This window comes from Octodon degus, unplaced genomic scaffold (genome assembly GCF_000260255.1).
Source record: "Octodon degus isolate 3935 unplaced genomic scaffold, OctDeg1.0 scaffold00164, whole genome shotgun sequence".
NCBI lineage: Eukaryota > Metazoa > Chordata > Mammalia > Rodentia > Octodontidae > Octodon > Octodon degus.
The window spans coordinates 3,409,791-3,435,747 of record NW_004524740.1 but is presented as its reverse complement, the minus strand read 5'-3'; the positions used below and the strand labels follow the sequence as shown (position 1 = coordinate 3,435,747).

Sequence of the window (25,957 nt, the reverse complement as noted above, 5' to 3'; positions counted from 1 at the left end):
TTTTTTGTATTTCAGGGAAGGGTCTACAGGGTGTTCAGGGTATTACTACTAGATCAGACTCGTAATGATCCTCCTGTTTACAGCCTCCCAAGAGCTGGAATTACAGACACGCGCCACCACATCCTGTCTCAATTGCCATCTTAGCACGCCCCCAGGGAGGGTCTGGCATGTCAGGCCCATGGATCGAACCCCCAGCCCCTGTGTCTGCTTGCAGGTGCTTTAATCTGCTGAACTATTTGGGCAGCCCTTTTGAGTTTTCTTTTAATAGCCCTGAATTCTTAGAGATACAGCTGTTAGACTAAACTAGCATTTTTCCTGCCTATTTTGGCCTCCATCACATCTAAGATTAAGTTAAACAAGACTGGAACAGAGTACGGGTAAATGATATGACCAGGTGTTGTTACTAAGTTTCTCTCCACCGAGCATAAAAGTGTGGCAGAAAAAGGAGAAACCAAGCAAAATCTCTTTAGAACTCACCATTTAGAGCATTGAAAATAGAAACGTCCACATTTTTATCTACCATATACAAATTAGAATATTTTAATTAAATGTTTTAAAATTTATATCATGTAGCTTAAATATTGCCTGTACTAGTTACCATATTTATAACATCTTCCATTCATTTCTCATTGTAGTGAGGTAAATGGGAGGATGAGAAATCAGTTAGCCTCCAGAAAGCTAACAGATGTGCTTCTTAACGTTTACAACAGTCATACAATTTTCATCTATATAACTTTTTGGGGAACTATGTTTTTTAATATTTTATTGATCTTAGGATTAAATTTAGTCAAGAAATAGCTAAAATACCTACCAGGCATATATCTATATGGAACATAAAATTCTATTTTAGAAATTCCAACCTTTATTAAAACCTAAAACCTATCTATTGTATTGACAAGAGGATAAATTCAGAATACCCAAGAAACAAGAAAAATGGAGGAAGAGAACACTGTCTTACTACTCTTTAGCATCTGAGCTGTAATCACTCTTATAAAATTCCAAATTAATGCTGTAGATTCACCTCAAAACCTCAATTAGTAACAGCAATAAAACCATGTGTTACTCTAGCATCCTAAAATCTGAGTTTGGTGCTCAGATTTTGTGTCATGAGGGCATGGTAGCGCACAGCCCAGCATTCTGGGGGGGGGGACGCTAATTTCAAGCTCAGCCTGGGCAATTTGGTGACTTAGTGAGACCCTGTCTCTAAAAAGAAAGAGGGAGGGAAAGATAACTAGATTCTTTGTAAGAGACACAGATCCTGTGACCTGCCCTCTCCTCTTCAGAACTGTGATTTAGCAGATGGAGAGGATAGACTGAGGGGCCATAAACTGAAAATATCTATTTCAGAACAGTCAAGAGTGTTACCTTAATGTTGACTCAAACACTGTAAACTATGGTTAAAATAAAGTAACCAGCAATGGCATGCCTTCCAACTTCATGCCTAATCTTAGAAATTAAGAAAAAAGTATTTAAAAAACAAATAAGGTGATAACAAATGGTACCCTAGCACAAAAGGACAGAGAAGAACAGGAGGAAATTTTCTAAGGTAAAGAAAATATTGTTTTGTTTTGTGTTCTTGCAATCCTCCTGCCTTAGCCTCCTGAGTGCTGGATTATAGGCATGGACCATCACACTGAGCCCAGTAAGGAAAATAGTCTATATCCTCTAATTTTTTTTTATTTAACTGATACATAAAAAATGAAAATTACACCTATTAATGATATACGATGTGATACCTTGAAACATGTACATATCGAATAATGTTGAAATCATATCAAACTCTGCTCCATATGTCAACTCTGACAGAAATGTTGGATCTCAGCTGGGCATGGTGGTGCACACCTGTAATCCCAGCAGCCAGAAGCTAAAGCACGAGGATCACCTTGAGCTCAAGGCCAGCCTGAACTACACAGAGAAACCCTGTCTCAGATAGATACAGAGAGAGAGAGAGAGAGAGAGAGAGAGAGAGAGAGAGAGAGAGAGAGACAGACGGTGGATGGATCGGGAGGGGATGAGGGGAAGAGAGGGTAAAGGAAAGGGGGGGAAGGAAAGGAGGGGAGGGACCAGAGCAATCACTATTCATACATTTATGACAGACCATTAAAAATAGTCTAGATATCTTTTAACAGGTGAATGTACCAAGCCAGTATAGATTAGGTCTGGTTTTAAAGGGCACCATGAGGAATTGTTCAGTACTTTGAAAGCCGTGGTAGATACACAAACCTCACACGATAAAACTACAAAATACAAAGCATACACTTCACACAAATAAGTATAAATAAATTTGGTGTGATCTACAAAATAGCGATGGATCGACCAAGATCAATATCCTGGTTTATGATATACTATACTGGCAGCCCATAAAGTGTGACTTTAAAGTATATACAAGATTTTCATTACAATACAAGTCAAACAACCATTATCTCAATTTTTAAAAATTTAAAAAGAAACCAGTGACCGTGGAGCCTTGCTAACAGCACAGATCAGAAATCCTTGTGGGCCTGACTCTTGCTGCAGCCTCCCTGATGTTCACTGGAGATGAAAATAAGAGGTGGCCAGAATGACAAGACTATAGTGTCATTTCTGTGGCAGTGTTGGAAGAAAAGAGGGAAGAGGCAGATAAGTAGACAGAAAGAATGAAAGCTCAGAGGACTAAGCGCCTGCTTAGGCAAGTGCGGGGACTGGAGCTCGCGCTCTGGAACCACGTGCCATGCCAGCCCCACCCCTAAGCACACTGAGTGGACCAGCAAGACTGTGCATGGTAGCACATGCCTGTAATCCCATGGCTGGGGAGGCTACAACCGGAGGATCACTACGAGTCTGAGCTGTGAAGTGAGACCCTGTGCCAAATAGAGAAAAACGAAAAAAGCTGTCCCCTTTTTATATACATAGCTAGTATACATGAATAACTGGTTGGAAGGCAGCACTATGTATTATAACAAATACTGTGAAATTCTTTTTACCTTGTTAAGTGAAATTATGTATCACTTGTAGTTTTTGTTTTAATTCTAATTTATATTCTTTTAATAATAGAAAGAAATAATGAATGAATGAATGAATGAATGACCTGCAGTGCCTGAACATTCACTGGATACTGGAAAGTAACAGCATTGCCCATGACGTACCAATCATGGAACTAAGGACCTAGGGAGAAAAAAGGCCAAAATTGCAAGATGACTCTATCACATCCACAAATTTGCCTTCCATGCAGCCTAGATAAGAAATAGTATTGCCAAATGGCCAGTTGTCACAGGAACAAATGATAATGCTCACACCAAAAAACAGTATTCCATGTTTTCATAGGAAGAAATATATGTTGCAATAGAGGCTGTATAAAAGTCCAATTCATGTATTTCTGTAACTCATGTTAATGTATGCATAAGAGTATTCACTGTTTACTTATTTGTGATTAAATTTAAATGCTGCTTCACAGGGTATCACTGGCCATCTATTCTAGGATGACAGTGGGACAAGTTTTCTGGTTCCTTCCCATATCATACAGCACAAGTAAGTCAGAATCCCAGGAAGAACTCTTTAGGTAAGTCTTCACAGCTGCTTAAGTACCAAGAGGTATTATCCAAGTGCAATGTCGCCACCTACCTGATGAAGAAACTAAGTACACCCTTCTCATAAAAGGCAGCTCCTAGCTTGCGAAGTTCTTACTGAACAACTGTCTCGTGGAGTTTTCCGACTTTCCAGATCCACTTTAGGGTGGCTCTATGTGACTATGAGAATGAAAAGATGGGAAAGGCCTAACAAGAAAGAAACGGAAGTGACATATTCCAAAGTGCAGCCTGCCTGGCATCTTGGGGTTCATGCCTCCATTATCTCCTGCTCCACCGCCTGAAGCAATGCCACGGACTCAACAGGCCCTCTGGTCACAGAGCTCTCATTAAATACCTAGGCTTGGTTCACAGGCAACTCGGTAAGAGGAAACATAATGCTATCTGCGGCTGTGGCAGCTTTCTAACCCCAACAACAGAAGCCTAATTGAAGTACAGAGCAACCAGCACAGAGTAATGGAAAGCTATTGGCTCCACTTTAACCCTGGACAGACAACCAGTGCCCGTGAGTCACTATGCCCATTGTGTGATGTACTATATGCAGATGCTTTTGTTAAATAATGTGGATGAGTGAGTCCAAGGGGATACATGTAGTCATAAAGGCCCAAGTCATGTGTGAAGACGAAGACGGGGAGAGCTACAGGCCGAGAAAATGGAGTTACAGTCCAAGCAGGCAGAGCCTCAAGCCACAAAGGCAAACCAAGGCTTAAAACTTACTGGTGTTTACCCTGCTGCAGTTTGAACTTGTTTGGCACCAGTGAGCCCTGTATTCTTTCCCATTCCTCTCTTTTATAATGTCTGTCTCATGTGTGTCCTAATTTATTTTAGTAGCACATAAAGACTGTTATAATTTCACAAGTCCACAGATGGAAACAAAGTTCGCTTTGCCTTGGTTCAAACACATTTGACTTGGATGATGAAGACGATATGACTGAAGATTCGTGTGAAATATCACGTGAATAAGACTGAGGTGATATTTTCAAAGGCACTTCCCCCAAGGCAAGGACATGTACTCTGGGGAAGATAGCATGAAGCGCAGGGAAGGTAGTCCTTAAAAACACACAGCCGCTTCCTCCACAGGGCTGGGTCTTTGGCAACTACTCATATATAATAGAGTTACAGATAAGGAACATATACTGGATGCTCTGGGTTGCATAATAATAATAATCATATGTCTCCTTACCACAAACAAAGAGAAAGATACAGTTTTGACCACAAAGACAGAGACCGAGTGATGCGGCTATAAGTCAAGGAGTGGTGACAGTCACCAGAAACTACAAAATGCAAAGAGGTGGTTTTTCCATACAATTTCCAAAGGGACCAGTAAAAAAAAAAAAAAAAAGAAAAGAAAAGAATGACAAAAGGAAATCCAAACAAGACTACAGCCTTCTTTGCAGCTTGATTTTAAAATTTGAGATCAAATGTCTAGCATTTTAAGGCACAAATTACATGACAATTTGTTACAGCAACCACAGGAAATAAGTATCAAGACATTTTGGACATATCTCAAATGACGCAAATTTCACATTTGTGGGCATTATACCCAGGGCTCTGATTGCTAGTGTTTATGGAAAGTTTATATTAAAATGGGAAAACACCAACCATTTTCTTGAGTGGCTATATCATTTTATATTTCTTTCTCCTTTTTTAAGATGTATTTATTTGGTACAGGGTCTCACTAGGCAGCCTGGACTCATAGGGAGCCTCCTGTCTCAGCCTCCCCAACCTTGGGACTACAGACAAGTGCCACCACGCCCCGTTTCAGTGGCTGGCTCAGTGCGGAGCCATCACGCAGGACTGGGATCAAACCCTGGTCCATGGCAAGCACTTAGGCCACCAAGCTATCTCCCTGGACCTCAATTTATATTTCTAATAGCAAGGTCTGATGTATAGAAATCCATTTCTTCAGCTCACTAACATTTAACACCTTAAAAGGAATTGTGCGTATAAGACAACCTGTGTTAATAACTTAATTTTTTTTTTAAAGTACTAGGGATCAAACTCAGGACCTTGTGCTTGCCAGGCAAGCACTTACTCCACTGAGCTATCTCCCCAGCCTACAATGGTTTCTTTCAAAGAGCAGATGTGTTTCACTTCGATGAGCTACAACTTACCAATTTTCCTTTCGTGGAGGTTGCTATCCTTGTCACACTTTCAATAATCTATTTCTAACTGAAGGGACAAAGCTTTGTCCTATGCTTCCTCAAGGAGTTTATAGCTATAAGTTTTACATTTCTGTCTATAACCCAACATGGATTAATTTATTGAAAAACCAACCTTTCTTTACTTTGTACCTAGGCACCTTTGTCAAAACTCGACTGTCAACAAGTATGACAAGTTCTTAAGTCTGTACTCCTTAATGCACAATAAGTCTTGCTATCAAATAACGATATCTACCCTACTTTGTTCTCACTTCTCAGGTTAGTTTGCTTATTTTAAGTCTTTTGTACTTTTAAGTCTATGCTAGAGTTAGATAATTTCTATAGATAAAAAATCCTACTGTGATTGTGATGGTGAGTACCCTGAATCTAAAGAATAATTCAGAGAGAACAGACGTCATAATTTCATTACGTATCCCAGCACAAGAAAAGAGTTTAACTTTCCCACTTATTTATCTCTGGGAAATATTTTCTGTTTTTGAGTGTATGAGTTCTACTTATTTTATTTTATTTTATTTTAGGTACTGGGAATCAACCTTGGGACCTTGTACTTGCAACAAAGGTGTAATACCACTGAGAAACTTTTAATCATTGCCGTTAGTATGTGGAAGTTCCACTGATTTTTACATATTGCTGTATGTCCTGATGTGGTTTAAATCTTTCATCGTTTCTGTTTCTTATGGAATCATGTAAATTTTCCACACAATCCTATTGACTTGGAATAAAAATAGTTTTATTTTTCTTTTCTGTCCTGATGGTGGTTCCTTTCCTGTTCTCAGGCATCATGTGCAGCTTGGCTAGGATTCTCTTTGCATGTCTCTTACGTTTTCCACTCTGCCTTGAGAATCTATACCCTTGCTCTCCCCAGGTTCTTAACATCATCTCATTAACTTGGGGACATGACAGGGCTCTCCCTGGACTGCCGCTTCCTGTATCACAGACTGCAAACTCTTCTAAGGCACAGAACTGGGGTAATCACAGTCCTCTTCTTGTTTCCCTTCCCTCAAAAACAGCCATCCTTCAAAGTTGGTACACAGTGTCTAGAACAGCCTCTATTTAATGCTTAGTTGGGTCAAGGATGAAAGCAAATAAATCTCCTCTTACCCTACTGGCCCAAAGTGTAGGGAGCGACCCAGGTCCTTTATTTGGCACTCACTGTGATAGATGCTTTGCTAAGCATTTTATACCTAATACTCGTGTTCAGCCCAAGTGTAGGCCCTATTATGTACAAGAGTAGCTTAGAAAGAGTAATTTTTTAAAAAGAGTAATTAGGTTTTGATTCCAAAATCGTTAATCAGTATTGAAGTATATAGGGCAAAGGGAAAAACAGGAATGAGAATGACTGTAAATGAGTGAGAGGTTCACTGTAAGGGTTATGAATATGTTGTGAAATCAGATACTGTTGATGGTTAGCTTCACTCTGAGGAACATATTAAAAACCTCTGAGCTGTGCACTTAGAATGAATTGTAAGGCCGGGTATGATGGTGCACACCCTATAATCCCAGCACCCTGGAAGCTGAGGCAGAAAGATTGCTGTGAGTTTGAGGCCAGCCTGAGCTACATAATGAGTACAAAGCCAACCTGAACTACATAGTGAAACCCTGTCCACAAAAAAAAAAAGAAAAATGGATTTTACAGTATCAGTTATATCAATGAAAATAATAGGTTTGAAAAAAGTAAACAAAAATCACGTGATCACAAGCCACACATACAGGATTGTCAGGTTTTAAAAATAGAAAGTCCAGTTAAATGTGAATGTGAGCATAGGAATAACTAGTCGGTACTTGCAAACCATTCACACAAAAAATTTTGGCTTTATCTCAAATGACCGTCAAATAGTGACAACAATACAAAGCAAATAGATTCCTCTAACCTTTTCTTATATTTTTTAGTACAGGGTCCACAGGCTCTCTCTAAGTAGAGTGACCTCATAGTGTGTGCGGCCTGTGTTCAGCCTCCCAAGCGCTCAGGCCTGCGCCACCACGCCCAGTCTCAATCACCTTCTCAGCACACCTGGGGGCCAGGGCCAGCCAGGCACACTGGGGATCGAACCCCAAGCACGCACTTTAGTCTCTGTGCTATCTGGCCAGCCTTGATTCCTTTAACCTTGACAAAGACACTAATCATACTATTCTGTATGACTATTTTCATATGGTCAAGCACTCCTACTGCTATATAGATGTTTCAAAATCTTTTCCACTATTTATAAAAATTAGCATGTTAAACACAAAAATGAAAAGTCTACCTGAGTAAAATACCTATCAGATTTATATGTAATAGCCAGGCACGATGGTGTACACTTTTAATCTCAGAACTCTGGGAAACAGGAAAAGGGATCTCAAGTCTCAGTCTAGTTTGGGCAGTTTAGCAAGTTTCTATCTCAAACTTATAAAATAAAAGGGAGAGGAATACAGCTCAGTGTGACAGCCCAGGGTTCAATTCCTAGTACTGGGGGAAAGAAAAGATTTATATGCTCTCTCAAAACAAGGACTAGTTTTCTTACTACATATGTGCTTTATGAAGAAAATTACTGTCAGATGCAGAGGATATCCCAAGTCAAATACCACAAACAACTTAATTCAACATAATTAAATCCACATACTTTTTCCCTCTGCCTGATTAAAGTACCCTCAGAGTTCTTGGAAGAATTCAAATAATATGATTTTGAAGAATTTGAAGATGGCTAGATGATCATGTGCCATACATATTTAATGATTAGTGTTAAATTTTATCACATCAAAATACTTTTAAGTAGAATTTTATAAAAATTAATGTTATGGTTCTTAGCTCTTGATACCTGCTATTTAGAAATTCCAAATGATGGTGTGTATGCTAAACAAAATCACTTTAATACATTCTGTTTTGCCTACCTGTTAAATATGAATACATGGCAGAAATAAACTAGTACTGAGGGTATGCAAGGTACTGTTATAAACATGAAAGATATCAAGAAAGTTAAGATTTGTTTCCACAATAAACTGCAGATCTATGAAATGATATATAATGCTAACAGAAACTAGGCATCAAAAACAGGTACTAAGTGTTTAAAATATTCAAATAGCTAGACGTGGCAGAAATGGCAAAGAAATAATGATAAACTACTCCACAATGAAAAATATGATAACAAAGTTTCCTGAGATAGACCCTTTTGTTCATTATAGAGACAACTGGTGAAACTTAAATGGGGTATGTATGTCAGGTGCCATAAATTTATGGATCTGTATTTTGATTATTATCTTATGGTTGAGAAGAGTTTTATCATTTGTAGTAAATGTATGCTCAAACATTGAGGATAACAATTTTCACAGCCAATTTTTAAATGACTCAGGGTTTTGTTTCGTTTTTTTTTTCTCCGGAACTGAGGATTGAACTCAGACCCTTGTACTTGCCAGGGAAGCATATATTCTACTGAGCCATCTCCCTGGCCCCAACTCAGGGTCTTAAAAAAAAAAGGTCTGGATCTCTGAAAGAGCTTAAGAAAACAAGAATCCAAGGAAGATTTTATTTTCTAAAAGAAACCAAGAGGCACACACCTGCAATCCCAGCATTGGGGAGGCTGAGGAAGGAGGACTGCTGCAAGTTCAAGGCCAGCCTGAGCTACAAAGTGAGTTCAAGGCCAGCCAGAACTGCATAGGGAGACCCTGTCTCAAAAAAGACAGACTGACTGACTGACTAATAGATTAGTAGATGCAGAAAAGAAGTTCCAACTTTATTGAAAACAAATCAACAGCCCATCAAGATACAAACATGAACTTTAGCAAAGCAAAAGATAACTGACATAAAAAAAAGTACTCTACAAGATAAGGAGAAAAAAATACAGTGACATTCTTAATATGAATCATTGCTCAAGTGTAGGTTATTATCCAAATGACACACTTCTAACCAGAAATCCTGACAGAGAAATCAACTGTATTAAACTTAATAATTTACAATGAATTTATCATAGGATTTTCTGAAAAAGATGTAATAGTCTTTACATTGAATTCTATAAAACTTAACATTTAAAAACTACAACACAAGCTCTGGTCAAATAGCTCAGCGGACTGAAGCGTCTACTTAGGCAAAGCGCAGCAGCCAGGGTTTGATCCCCTGCATGCCGCATGCTGTGCCGGCACCGTCCCGGGACAGGCTGAAAGGGCAATTGAGACTGGGCGTGGTGGTGTGCACATACTTTCAAAACTTTCATATATTACTTGTAAAATCAAAAAGATGCTAAAAAACAGACCAAAATAGTAAGAGCAAAGAAAAAGAAAGGATTAAAACATCACTATTGCAATTACACAAATGGCATACAGTGTCTAGCCAAGTGGTTAGATGGAAAAACAAAACTGAAAAGTCGAAAACTCTGACTTTTTCTAAAGTACTCTACAAAGAAAAGTCACTAATAAACAACTATTTGATCTCATAAGTAAAAAGATAGAAAACAACAATGACTAATTCTAAAATGCAGTAATTGCAACATGGAAAACTTCTATAATATAGGAATGTCAGTCCTAACTATAAAAAAATCTTCACAGCACCCAGATATAGCTTAGCAGCACCACACCTGCCTGGCAAGTACAAGATCATGAGTGTGATTCCCAGTACCAGGTAAAATAAAAGGTGTAGGCACTATAGAAAATCTTCACATGATTATTTATATAATTAGAAAAGGTTAGCCTAAAGACAGTAGTTAGGGAAATGACAGAAAATGAACAGCAAATCATGTTATAAAGGTAAAACAAAATAGCATACGGCTTCTTTCAGAGACTTTCCAAACATATGTTTGGGGAAAAAAATGCTAAAATGTACCATATTACATAGATATCACCAATCTCCATACATCATTAACACATAACCAATCTTACAAATTATGTCATTTCTTTGTCTTGACTGAAAATTTTAATACAAATTAGTAATATATAATTTGACCTATTAATACTTCAGGTTGTATGCCTAGCACATACAGATTCTCTTAAAACAATGTAAGTACAATATAATTACAAAGCAAGTTAGTAATACTTAATAAATATCATGTAAAACCCAGATTCTGGGTAATACTTTCCAAGGGTCTCAAACATGTCTCTTGATTTTCTGTTTAACGTGGGGAACAAAGTTCACACACCCTATTCATATGATGCCTTTCATGCATCCCTTGTAATCAACAGAACCACTTCGCCTTTTTCTTGTATCATTTGGTGTACTACTTTATCAAACCTCCTCTACTACTAGATCATTTTACTTTAAAATCCAGATCACAAAGATATTAAATTCTTTAATTATTTAATAAGTTAGAAGTAAAAATCTCCCTCAGCACTGTGGGAGGCTAAAGCAGGAGGATGAACGTCAAGCTCAGCCTGAGCAATTTAGCAAAACCTTGCCTCAAAATAAAAATAATTATAAAATAAAATAAAAAGCATTGGGAATATTGCCGCTCTTTGCCCTGTATTCAATCCCTACTACAAAATAAATAAACATTTATATGAAAAAGTATCTTTTTAATCTGGGTTGTATGAGAGAAGACTCAAAGAAATCCACACTTGGCACTCAGATGACATTCTCTTAGTATAGCCTTTAATCTGTAACAGTATTTCCCCCAGCACAAAACAACTTTATTTTCCCAATATATTTACTCTTAAAGAAGCTAGGTCCCTTTCGGTGGGTAAGGGCTGAGACAGGATCTGGAACTACAAATAGCTCAGGCTGGCCTGAACGCACTGCGTAGCCCAGGATTGGCCTTGAATCCACAGCCATCCTCTTGCCTCAGCCTCCAGAGTGCTGGGATCACAGGCATGAGCCACCACCCAGAAGACCTTTATACTGTAGAACTTCCTACATTTTAGAACTGGACGTTCACATTTTGATGGTGTTTAAGCTGTCATACATGTATGTATTTTCTGTAAGAGCACTGATTGTACTTAGAAGCTGAATTAGATATGGGTTTAATTTACAGAGCTGGGCAAGAGTAATTCATTGTTGATGTGCACAAGCTATCTCATTATGTTGGTAAGCACACAAGATACAACTATGCCATTTGAGTAAAGCTAAGATTTATGGTGGATACTTTAGTCACATCCAGAATAATTAGTAACAAGCTGCCCAGTTTTTTTGTTATATATCACTATGAATTCATTGGTCCCTATATACAGTATTTAAGATGTTTCATTTTATTATAGTCATTTCCCTTGGTAAGAATTAAAGAGAAACAGTATATTATACTGTTGAGAAAGGGCGGACTATCCAATAAATGATATAGGGTCAATGGGCATCGCCTAGAGTGACAGACATACGATGGTGTAAATACATCAAAAACTGTATTTACATGAAAAACAGTCCTACCAAAAAAAGGGTTATTTGGAGTTTTAGGCTATTAAGATAATATATGGTTTCTATACAAAATCATATCTAAAATATTAAGTTACACATTTAAACAATTTTTTTCTTTTTTTTTTTTTTTTTCAGAACCAGGGATTGAACTCAGACCTTTGCGCTTGCCAGGGAAGCGCTTATTCTACTGAGCCATCTTCCCGGCCCTACAAAAAATGTATTTGAATCGGTTAACATGGTGCACAGTATACTACTCAGTAAACTGTGTGTGTGTGTGTGTGTGTGTGTGTGTGTGGCCATGCATGTTTGTGCAATCACATATACAGACATTTAAAAACTGGCTCTCTGAGGAAAAAGTAGCCCAGCACTGATTTGCTGTGTCTGTCAGTTTTCCTTATCAAATAGGCACACCACGGGTGATTTATGCTACCGAGTGATAGTGCTGACTGAAGTGGAGGGGAGAGCTGTGCACAGTCAGGTTTCAGCAGCCACAGTGAACTGTGGTGTCCATACGCCCACACTTATCGTGAGATGGAAGTATTCTCGTGTATTTGTGAATACGTACCTTATATGTGTACATAATAGATATGTGTATATGGATGGGTGTATGTGTGTGTAAAATCAAACTGTTAAGTGTGGAGAGATTTTCAATGAGATAAGTTTTATATGGAGCAAGAAATGGTATTAGTTTGGGAAATGCAGCATAAAATGAACTAATGCTTCAATAAAACACTGAATTTTTTAATTATAAGGTGTTAATCTATTGTTTATGTATTTACCGGGTCAAATAGGATATTTTTAAAATTTAATCTAACCCACTCTCAGAGAACAATACTTACTGACAAACACTGAGTTTGATTGTGATATAAATAACCAACCAGATTAGATATATTACACAAAGAAATCAACCTTCTGAAAAACTAACTACTTACTTTGGCTTCAGTTTCACCCCTGTGAAGAGTGTATAGATGGTGGACAGCACTTTGTGAGGAGGACCAAGGGTGTGTTAGAATTTGGAAGACATGAAAGTCGTGGCCAAGGGTATCTGTTGTGACTAGCAGCATTCCTGGAAGACAAAAAACAAAGGGTAAAAATAAACATGGGAATAGTTTTTAAAAACTATATAAATTTTTAAATATTAATCCAAAAATTAGAAGGAACATAAAAAATTTTCAATAAAAAAGTTAAGTCAAAGTATATTTTTTCCTGTGAATACCAATTTAGTGTCATAACATTAAAGTACAAAAATATAAATAATAGATACAAGAATATTACAATGTCTTCCTATGACATCAGGCTGAGATGTTATACAACTTAAGTTACAGTATTCATCACATACATTTTTGCTTGTTTGCTTTGAAACATGGTCTCATTATATAGTTCAGACTGGCCTTGAATTTACTACATAGCCCAGGCTGGCCTGAATTCCTGGTAATCCTTCTGTTTCACGTAATTTTTTTAAATGATTGTGAAAATGATGTCATTCCACAGAACTAAAAGTTCCTCCCACTTCTGTAATTTCTCCCGACTTGAATTCTAAGTGCCACTTTACCAACTGGTCAGATTATTAACTTCTTCCACTTAATTCACCAGCTTAATTCACCTCCACTTAATTCTCTAGCAGCATGGCGGTGGCGCTGCATACTTCTGAGCCCAGTTTACTCAGCGGATACGCTCTATTTGAGCCTCTTTAACATACTCAGAACTTGTTTCAAAAAACGAAATGAAATCTGTCTCCATGCTGTGGTGGTATCTACTGAAATTACCTATATAGTGCCTTTCCCAGAGTTGGTTCTTCATTTTGATGTTATTCAAGGCATTAAGATTTACAGGTGTGTTTGTTTGTTTTGTGGAACTGGGGATTGAACTCAGGACCTCCTGAGCTATCTCCCCAGCCCCTACAGTTTTCTTTTTAAAGTTTCATGATTTTGCTTTTAGTTTTTATCTTCATTTAAAATAGCGATAGTGCATCTTTTAAAGACTGAGTGCTCAAACTGCAACTTAAAACCCACTTATTTATCTATCACAAAGTTCTTGTGTTTTTTTCTTTCTAATGTGGAATAAGATGCTATTGAATTTGGTTCTTCCATAACTAATATTTTTTATGCATATGCTTTAATGATTTTTTTCTTTACCATAAGTTTTGGACAATTTCATTTTTGTGTATCTTGGTATAATTTTATTCAAATTTCTTGTACAAAAGGTTCATTTTTCTTGGAAATATGGTGTTATAAATTCAACTAAATTCAGAAATTTTAAATCTTTAAATATTTATTGTCTACCCCTTTCTATTTTGAGAATTCTATAAATATAAGTTTCTTGATTTTGGCACAGAGTGAACTTTTATATGACTGATCTATAAATTCTTTCTTCTTCATTTTTATTTTGGACAACTTCTATTGTTATATTCATTTAAGTTTGCAAATTATTTATAATGTGCAGTCTTATTAATCTCATGCTATGTATTCATTTCAGAAATACCTCTCTAAAATTCAATGTCTACATCTTATACTTTTCACATTTCAATATTTGCCTACAACTTTTAATATGCTACGTATTATTTTCAATAAAGTTAATGAAAAAAATAAAAATAAAAATAAAACTGTATCTATAGAGGGCATGTTCAGAATAAGAGAAGACCTAAACACAATCCCCAGCACAAAAAGCAAATATAAACTATACAATACAAATTAACAAAGCTGTATTTTCCTCCATTGATTAATTTTTCAATAAATATATTTTAAGTGATACATAAAGTCTATACATTAATATGATAACATGATGTTTTAATACATGTACATGCTATATAATATTTGAGTCCACTTAAACATGCCTACTTCCGCAAACATTTATTATTTCTCTAGTGAAAACTTGAAAAATTTAGTTTTTTGAAGTATGCTATACATTACTGTTAGCAAAAACATGGTGAGTGCTTATTTTTGAAAATTTTACTAAAAGTAATTTTTTAGTAAAAACTTAATGAAAGTCAGACACATTGCCATTTGTCTCACTAAAAATATTCTAAGTTGCTTCATATACACTTATCCCATCATTCATGCCATTTTCTGAAACACTGGTGGAAGTCCTTTTTCCTTTTCCACTTGACAGCACATGCCTAGTTGCCTTGATGTCCTGAGTCAGTTTAAAATGTCTACTTTTCATAGTCATTTTCACTTTGGGGAAAAGCCAGAAGATGCAGCTTCAGATTGAGTGAATAAGGTGGATGAGGACACAGCATAATGGTCTTAACTGACAGAAACTGTCATACCGAAATGAGTCATTATCATAAGAGGATAAAATTACCCATTTTGCAGGCCATTTTCTATATAGGTTGTGTCTTCAATACAAAGCTCTGGTAATATTTAGAGTTCACTGTAATGTCCTTGAACATCACTCCAGTTCCTGTAACTCCATCAAGGTCAAAAACATAATCAACATCACCTTAATGCTGGATCTTGAAGGACACACTTGTTTCATATGAGAACTGGCCAACATCCATTGAGATGCTTGGTATTACAATAAAAACACAAATCTAAGTTTCATCTCTGATTATGACTATGGTGGATTGATAACTGGCGGTCAACTTGTAACACCCAGCTGAACTGAACTAGGATGGTGCTAGGTGTGGAGGACCCACCTATGGATTGTTGCCAACCACATAAAAAGGAGAACAGGGGTGAAAGGCTGCTTGTTCTCCTGGAAGACACTGTCATGCTGGTTTTCCTGATGAACTCAACTGCTCTCAGCATCAAAGGAACTTGGGACCTTACTGTCACTGAGAATGGCTGTGGTTCACTGGGGGGTGGGGGGCACAGCTCTGGTCCTCTCTTGGAATATCACTTCCTGGCTCTGGAGGGGAAGATGGTGCACTGCTCAGTCTCCTGGAGAAGCTTGTTGCACTGGCTTTCCTCACATGAGTTTGGTGGTTCTCATCATTAGAGGAGCTTGGGATCTCACTTTCACTGAGGATGGCTCTGAAACCTTTCTGGGGAGCTCCAATTCTTACTTTTGCATTACTTTCTGGCTCCAGTTCAGATCCCTTAGCCTACTAACACAGATTTTTCATCCCACTGGAATACTTTCTAGCTTCTACAACTGACTTTTGGGCCTTCCAAGCACAAGTCCATGAAACAGGCCTGCATGAGACACTGTTCTGGGCTGTTGGCCAACAGATAAGACGTGTGAGGGCCATGGTCATAAACTGTAAGTCTTTGGCTGGACTCATGAAGGTTACTGCCATGGATCCAGGCCCTCAGCTGGATTCTTTGAGACTGTAGTGTGTGGAGAGATTTCCTGTACACTTGTTCTTGACTCTATGGGTGACTATCATAAAATAATCCTATAAATTACATGTCTTGTATTAAATGTTTTCCCTTGCAAACGCAGAATACAACCATGACATTTCTTAAAAAGCTGAAATGTAAAGCAGCACTATCTCATGACTCCAATGTAATTGACAAAATTGCATGTTAACATTTTGTAATCTGGGATTTATGGCACACTTCACACTTTCTCTCAAAAGTAGCTCACAGTCAACTGCATCAAGTAAGTTGAAACCCAGTACACATTTGGTACTAAGGCTCAGTACTCTGCTTCTCCTACTGAAGCTCCTTGCCTTTTCACTAGATGGCATTTGGGGTCACACTTGACTGTCATTTGATTTAGCCCCTGAAGCAGCAGCATACTGAACAACCGCACACAGGAACTTCTTGCTTCCCCAGCCACCACTCCCCACTACTCTGCTGGCTGAATTATTTTTCTACTGTCAACTTGTATTAGATCAACTTAAGAGTCCATGCATAAATGAGACGTGGCACATTTGTTTCTGAGTCTTCTTTCTTTCGTTTTGTCTTTTTGAGACACAGTCTCCCTATGCAGTTCATGCTGGCCTTGAGCTCATTTTGTAGCCCAGGCTGGCCTCAAACTCACAATGATCCTACTGCCTCAGACTCCCAAGTGCTGGGATTACAAGTGTGCACCATCATGCCCGACCCTCTGAGCCTTATTTCAAATTATCTCCAACTGCCTCCTTCATACATCACATAACAATATTACACTAGTTTTATGGCTAGATAGTATTCTACTGTGCATATTTACTACATTTAATTAATATCATTGATCAAATACTGAAAAAGCTTCAAACGCCTCCGATAAATCTGCTACTAGAGAATCTCTCTGGAAGGCATAAAACCTGCACAGAGATATGTAAAGTTCTCAACATGTATCCACTGGGCAATGATCAACTCAGAGGATTTAGCATGCACAGGTCCACCCCTGCTCCAACAACATGCTGCTCTCGTACTGTCACCAGGGAAATTCTGGCCTCAGAAAATGCTCCTTATTCTGCTATTTTCAACTTTATATAACAAAGTTTAAAACCACTATATTTCCACTTTAAATGTATGATAATGGAACTTTTTGTCTTTTTAATCATTTATTTATTTACAGGGTCTCACTACACAGTTCAGATTTGTAGTGATGCTCCTGTCTCAACCTCCCTAGCACTGGGATTATAGGCATGCACCACAATGCCTCATTTCAGTAGCTGGCTCAGCGTGGGGCGGGCACAGCATGCAGTACCAGGGATAGAATCCGGGTCCTTGCACTTGCCAGGCAGACACTTAGAGTACCAAGCTATCTCCCTGGCCCAATAATAAAACTTTTATACACTATCATTAAAGGTTTTTATAGTTATTTATTTATTTTACTGTATTTTAGTACAGGCTCTACAGGGTATACAGGGTCTCACTAGGTAGATCAGACCTGTAGTGATCCTCCTGTTTTCAGCCTCCCAAGTACTGGGATTACAGATGCGCCACCATGCCCAGTCTCAATTGCTGTCTCAGCACACCCCAGGTGTGGGGCTAGCACTGCACGCCAAGGATGGAATCCTGGCCATGGCGCTCTGTCTAAGGAAGTGCTTCAGTCTGCTGAGCTATCTGGCAGGCCCTTAATTATAGTTTTGAGTATCTAATATCCAAAAGGATTTCAGTATTCAAATTTTTTTGAATATTTCATATGAGATATTTGGGAAATAGGACCCACATATAAACACAAAACATGTTTTACACACACTATACACACAGAAATCAATTTTAAATAGTATTTTTTGTATAACTATGTTGAGCTTCGTTTTTGTACTACTAGGGATTGAAGGCAGAGCTCTATCACACTCTAGGCAAGCCCATCATCCCTGAGCTACATCCCCAGCTGTACTATGCTTACATTTTGGCTGCAACCTCTTAGGGGATTTTCTCTTGGTGAGAGAAGGCCTCGCTAAGTAGCCCAGACTCACCGGGATTAAGGAAGAGCCTCCCGCCTCAACCTCCAAGGGCTGGGATCACAGCTTGTGCCAGTACACCCTGCTGTCGTGGGCAGTTTTCTACCTGTGGTGTCATATTGGTGCTCAAAAAACTTGGATTTTGAACCATTTCAAATCCAAAATTTTCAGATCAGTGATGCTCAACTTACAGTACTAAATTTTCTTTATTTAAATTTTCTTAATTCCTTCCTTGGTGATTTGCTTTTTGTTATTCACCGACTCAAGCCATTTTAACATCTAGGGGTGGTCCAGGGACACAGTTCAGCAGAACAGAGCCTGCCTGGCAAACACAAGGTTGTGAGTTCAATTCCCAGTACCAAAACAAGGGAAAAAAAAAAAAAAAGTAAGGGAAGCCCATTTTTCCTTTAGGATACTAACCATGTATTCTTCCTCACTCTGAAGTTTACTGTGTCTAATATTAACAAAACTATTCCAAATTTGTTTTGACCAGTGTATATGTAATATATATTTACTTTTTTCCATATTCATCAATCTGATTTGCATGTATTTTTAATATGATTTTTAATAGGTATCTTTAGTAAATTAACACAGTATACTTCGGGTAGAGTATGATTTACATCCATTATTCTATCTTTTTCAAGCTTACCTGTTTGCTTTTATTTCTTGTCATTTTTATTTACTTATTTGGAACCAAAGCTCTATTACATATCAATTAGCTTTTCAAAAATTATAAAATATACACCTAATGTTCTCTGTCTATTCCTTTGCATTTTGTGTAAATTTTATCATTATTTTCTATTTAAAAACTGCTTGCTGATTTATTCTGCTTTTCCACAGTGAAATCATATGAACTAACTGTGGACAAATTTTCCTTTTTGTAGCAGTCAACATTTTATTGCTGGGACAAAATACCTGATATACTCAGAAGAAAAATTTATTTAGGCTCAGAGGTTCAGAGATTTCAGCTCCTAGTTGGCTGGCCCCCTGGCACAGAAATCATGGTAGATGCGCACAGCACAGGCATGCTGTAAGCCTTGTGGCAGCGAGGAAGCATGACCCGGAGGAAGAGTCAGACAAGCAAGTGATACCCAGTACCTTTCAAAGTCACACCTCCAATAAGCTATTTCCTTCAGCGAGGCCCCGGATGCTGAGAGCACTCTGACCTATGAACATGTCAATGGATTCGCCAGTCCGCGGATGCACTTAGCGCTCCATGATCTAATCACCATCCTAATCCCCACCTCGGAGCACATGAACCTTTTGGGAATATTTTCGAAGAAATTGTTAACACTTGATGAGATAAAAGGCATATAAAGATACTAAGCATCTATTTAGAGATCAGGTAGTCATTTAGTGAAAAGATGAAACATTACTTTGGATTCATTTCTTTCGGTTAAGATACAGTTCTAGTTACTACATTAAACTATCAGATGCCAGTGTCTTTGCTATTTCAAAGAGAACTCAGCTTAGATGATGAATAGAGGCCTTTATTATAAATAATTTAATAACCTTGATTCCCATTATGTACCTAGTAATGGTCATTTGGTCACTAACACACTTTACATTCTTTATTGTTATTCCAGCAATAAATCTCTAAAATTGGTCATAAATACCTTCTCTTTCTGGATAGTATTTTTCCACCACCCTCCTCCCATCTTTTCTTTATGGTTAACACTTTTATTTACCTTGTACAGCATCCACTTTCTTACTCTCTCAATTAATTTTGCCATTAAAGTGCTGGAAATTTTCTTAGTCAGGACAATACTTATTAAAAGAATTCAGAACTATTATCAAGAACGTGGTGGTCATGAATACAATGTTTTCTTACAAAACACTGAATGGAGAGCCCCCGTGGCAACCTGGTAGGTTGGATAACTTGGGTACAGATTCTACTTATCTGACACCAAGCTGGCTAGGACTGCCACCCCACCACTCAGGGAAAAACTACGCAAAAGAGCTCAGCAAACACCAGCAGCTGCCAGCTGTTCCGGGCCACGATGAGCACTGCTGTTCTCACAGATCTGATCTCCGGGGCCATGGCAACCCAGGCCAACTGCTGCTTTTATGCCACCCTCCCTCACCAGCAAAAAATCACTCAAATGAGAAGTGGGTTTCCATTTCCCCAATACTAACCATGTTCAGTACAAACAAGGATAATAAACACAAAATCCTGCTTAGTAAACAAGAACTGTCAGTGTTTAATGCCCAAAACAACAACAACAACAACAACAACAACAACAACTACTACTACTACTACTACTACTACTACTACTACTACTACTACCACTCCCTGCCCACATGCTGGACCACCTGGAACTCCGCAGAACCATGGAGTCCAGGAGCCTGGGCATGGTTGGCTTTCAGCACCTGCCACCATCTTCCACATTTTTGCTATAGTAAGTTAGAAGTAATCACAATTTCACTACTGTCTTCTGATTCTACCTCCTCACAACAATGTGATTCTCTATACTTGTCAAATTGTTTAATGGAAAGACCCATCAGACTGTTAATAAGATGAACTGTCATTTATAACATAGTTATATTTCTCATGTACTGTGGACACACATCACAATATCACTTTTAAAATTGTACCAACACTGTCAGGGCTGGCCAGATAGCTCAGCGGATTAAAGCACCTGCTTAGGCAGATGCAGGGACCGGGTTTGATTCCCGGCATGTCGTGCCACCCTAGGGGCCATGCTGAAATGGCAACTGAGACAGGGCATGGTGGCACGTGCCTATAATCCCAGCACTTGGAAGGCTGAAAACAGGAGGATCACGAGTCCAACATATGTACTGAGGCCAGCCAAATAGCTCAGTGGATTAAAGTGCCTGCAAGCAGGCACAGGGGCCAGGGGGATTTAATCCCCGGGCCTGCTATGCCGACCCCACCCCTGGGGCGCGCTGAGAAGGCAACTGAGATTGGGTGTGGTGGCACGTACCTATAATCCCAGCTCCTGGGAGGCTATAAACAGGAAGATCACTATGAGTCCGATCTAGTAATAAGACCCTGAACACCCTGTAGACCCTTCCCTAAAATACAAAAAAAAAAAAGCAGTGTTTGTGGTGTGCCAGTTCCCCCAGTCATTTAAGCACTTGTTTATGCAAATGCAGTCAGGCACAGGATGCCACGTTCAATCTCCAGCTCCACATGTCTTAACACACCCACCCTTAAGGTTGTCTGAGCCAGCAAAAAAGAAAGAAAAAAAAAAATCAAACCTATGTACCAAGACCCTGTGCCAAATATATATATCATACCAACATTAATTCAGAATATGCATTCTAATAAAAGGCTTAATATCCAAATAATTATTTCACATATGAGTATTACAGATGAATACATATCAATCTGGCTTTTCAACTGGTAATAATCTCTGTGTAGGTGTTCATTATGTAATATCTATTCAAAATTTTTAGCCAAAAACAAGCCACTGAAAACTTCTCTATGTATCATAGCTCAAATGTTTTCTTTTTCTACCTTCACTTCCAAGTAAGGCATCTATATTTCCATAAAATGTTTAAAATCATAACCACAAAAAGCAAAACGAAAAGGACAGAAAGAGGGGAGAGACAAGGATGAAAAATGCATTATGATACATTACCCATAGTAATTCCTCATGATGAATATAATCATTATGTACTACAAACACATATTGATGAAAATTTAAAAAGCAAAGAAGGAAAAAATGGCTAGTGTAGAACTCCATAATCACGTACTTCCTTTTAATTTACAATTTCCTATTATGTACACATACAGTAAGCTGTGTTTCCTCCAGAAAACAAGTATAAAGGCACATGTACATAAAAGGAAAAATCCATATGAAGTAGACAGTGGCTTGAGAACTATTTATGCAGCATCAGAAGACTAGACCAGACTCTGGCCTGGCCATAAACTAAACCCACACCCCAAACGAGGTGCCAAGCCACAAAAAGCATTTGCGTCATCTGGGAATACAAGGAAAAGAAGGACTTCTAATTATAGGGCCTGGAAGCGGAAGCCTTCAGTGATTAGCTGTTTAGGCGTTACTGTCTGTTTATCTGGAAGCTTCCTCTCCCTCACTCTCAGCCTCAAGTTTGATAGTTGAGCCCTAGTGTTAGAGGGTAGAGACTAAAGCTGCTGATGGGACACAGCGTTCTCCAAAATCCAAGGTAGCTGGAGAATGAACATTAAGGCTTTTGCGGGCTCATAAGAACATAAGACTTTGCAACTGGGCGTCAGCTGGTTAGACCAAAAAGCAAAATTAAAGAGTAGAAATGTTGCGCTAGGCCTAGGCTATAAAATTGTGGAAACATGAGGAGGTTTGTCTTTTTTCCCATATCCTATTTATAACACCTACCTGATTGTATGGTTCTTTATCATGTGCCCACATGTGAATTGGAAGACAAATTACCAGTTATTCACACTCTTTTCCAGAAAGAGGCATTGACACTGATATGCTTAGGCAAACAGAAGTACTTACAGGAATTCAGATTGTATCACTCCTACAAGTACTTTACATTTTAGTTTTCATTCCTATAGTGTAATGCTTTCCAGTCAATACTAATACAGATGAAAACCTACAAATTGTCTATTATAGTCAAATTCATAAACACAAGAAAATCTCACTACTTATAGAAATCTTTAACCTATTCAAGTTACACAAAACTCATTTCATAGCCTATTCATATATGAATAATACAACTTTCAAGCACAATGCATATACTTTAAAACAGACTCAACAACTATTAATTTCTCAAGTAGCTTAGAGTGGCACATTGAGTTGCTTTAAGATTCTGATAATTCTATTCATCAATGTATTCTTTCACCCGAGGAGCCCAGGATATAGTAAATCTTCTGCAACTATATTTTACTGCACATTTTTGTGCTTCTGGAAATCAAAGCCAGGAGTAGGCCAGCACACTACCACTGGGCCAAACCCCCATCCTCCAGGACAGACTAAATCTTGATCAAACCTGCTACATAATATCCTGTTAAAAGGACTAAAGTAAACACTGTGGATGAAAAGAAAGGTAGTGATTTATTTGATCACTTCCTAAAGTTGCATATATCCACAACCAACAAAAATTAAAACAAAACAGATAATATATATTCCCCATAGCAAAGTCTAAAAAGTTGGTAACATGCCAGGGAGATAGCTCAGCAGCTTAAGGTCCTGCCTGGCAAGCACAAGGTACTGAGTTTAATCCCAGGTACCAAAAGAAAAAACAAAATAAAAACTGATAACCCTTTCCTACTTCAAAACTTTATATCCATCATCCTGCATTTGTGCAGATTCAGGTATCTTAATAGTTTTTACTTATCTTATTTCTCTTAAGACATTAAAATTTAAGATTAGGAAAATATCTTTGGCCATATTCAACAGGTTTTAATATTACTTTAACATTAATTTAATGATTAAGATTTAATGTTAAGGGGTGGGGAGATAGTTCAGTGGTCTAAGCACCTGCCTGAGAAGCACAAGGACCCAAGTTTCATCCCCTGGACCACATGCCATGCTGGCCCTGAAACCCCGGGTGCACTGTGTCAGCCACCGAAACCATCTTGGTGACGCACGCCTGTAATCCCAGAGCCAGGAAGACTAAAGAGGAGTAGTGAGACCCTGTATCAAACAAATAAATAAAACTTTTAAAAGAGATTTAATGTTAATATTAACACCTACTGATTTTAAATCAATTTCTGTATAAAACAGGCATTTAGGAAACTGGTGCATGTTTATATATGCTCTTAATTTTCCAAGGGGTTTAGAGTGTTTCTGGTCAAATGTGAAAATACTTTTTAAAACTTTCTTAATCTTTATTAATGTATAATTTGCATACTATAAACGAATTCATTTTTGGTGTCTAGTTTGATGAGTCTAACAAACGTATACTTCAGAAATCTTCCTCTGGTCTACCTGCAGTGCATCCCGTTCCGACTACCTGGTCATAACCACTGACAGGCCTTCTGCCACAGAGATTAACACTGACGCCTTTAAAATTTAACAAGTATTTTCTGAATCCTGTGTACTTCGAGTAACGTTAGCTCTGTCATTTACCTGCATTAGTGGACACTTTCCCATTATATGGATATTATCATAATTTATATATTCATTCCTTAGTTTGCTCAAGTTTTTTAATATTATGACTTAAGTTTCTATGAATATTTAATTACTAGCTTCTGTGTGAATCTATTTTCATATCTAGCCAGTGAATATTTAGAGGTGGGACAACTGGGTCATATATTAAATGTTTAACTTATAAGAAACTGCCAAACATACTTTTCAAAATGGCAGTACCATCTTACATGTCACAAACTTTTTTTTTCCTCATATTTTAGGGAAGGGTCTACAGGGTGTTCAGGGTCTCATTACTAGGTTGGACTCATAGTGATCCACCTGTTTACAGTCTCCCAAGAGCTGGGATTATAGGCACGCAGCACCACGCCCAGAATCAACTGCCCTCTCAGCATGCCCCAGGGGTGGGGCCAGCATGGCAGGCCCTGGGATTAAACTCCCAGCCCCTGGGCCTGCTAGCAGGCACTTTAATCTGCTGAGCTATTTGGCTGGCCCTATTTCACAAGCTTTGAAAGTTCACCCAACACTCAGCATTGCCCATGTTTTTACGTTTCAATAATTTCAACAGATATTTTGTGATTTCTGATTTTAATTTCTCTTATTCCTTAATGATCACTGATATAAGTGTCCTAACATACTATTCTCTATTTCAAGGTCAAAAATATATAACTTTATGTTTTCCCTTTTAAGTTTCATAGTTTTAGCTTTTTCATTTTTTAAAAATCTTTTTTACTTACTTGTTTGTTTGGTACTGGGTCTCACTACATAGCTCAGTCTCATAATGATCCTCCTGTCTCAGCCTCCCCATGGCTGGGTTTACAGGCTTGTACCATCACGCCGGTTTGGTTGGCCAACATTACATGTCAGGGGCTCCAGGAAGGGCATGGCATGCAGTACCGGGGATCAAACCTGGGTCCTTGTACTTGCCAGGCAGGCACCTGGACCCTTGAATGATCCCCCAGCCCTGTTTTAGCTTTTATGTGAGGTCAATTATCCATTTTTAGTTCATTTTTTCTATACGTTAAGTGTATAGAAAGGATAAAACTATTGTTGCAGCACAATACTTGCAGTACTACATTGCTTGAACATTTTCTAACAAATCAAGTAACTATTTCTGAACTGTAGTCTATTCCATTCATCTATGTTTATTTTTAAACTCCAAAAACTATTGATTTCTATAACTTTGGACTAAGAAAAAATAAATAAATATATAGTGCTTCAAAATTTACTCATCCTTTCAGGGACTAATTCAGTGATTTTTAGCTCCTCTGAATTCTCATAAATTTAGTCTACGGCTATACCACCCTGAATGCACCCCGATCTCGTCTGAATTCTCATAAAATTTGATTTAACATGAATTGACATTTGATTTAAACATTCATCTTAAATATATTTAACTATCAGTAAACAACAAACAAAACACTACATGGCAAGGCGTAAGAGTGATGAAACATTTTTTTTTTAAATATGTTTTACTATAACTTTTGTTGTTGTTGTTCATATTCTAACATGACATTCAAGTTCCTTGCAGGAACAATGTTAAATTTCTTAGTTAAATAAAGGGGAAGGTGGATAACAAGGATATTTTCAAA

General features: G+C 38.0%; 1 protein-coding gene across 7 annotated transcripts in view; it reads right to left on the bottom strand.

Moving 5' to 3' along the window:
* The window catches only part of Bcas3 (BCAS3, microtubule associated cell migration factor), a 633,943-nt gene that overhangs the window by 379,112 nt on the left and 228,874 nt on the right, over positions 1-25,957 (bottom strand). For all 7 annotated transcript variants that reach the window (XM_023703174.1, XM_004643019.2, XM_004643020.2 and 4 more), the window contains exon 14: positions 12,962-13,095. In XM_023703174.1, the coding sequence (XP_023558942.1) occupies positions 12,962-13,095 (134 nt within the window). The remainder of the gene's footprint in view (positions 1-12,961; positions 13,096-25,957) is intronic.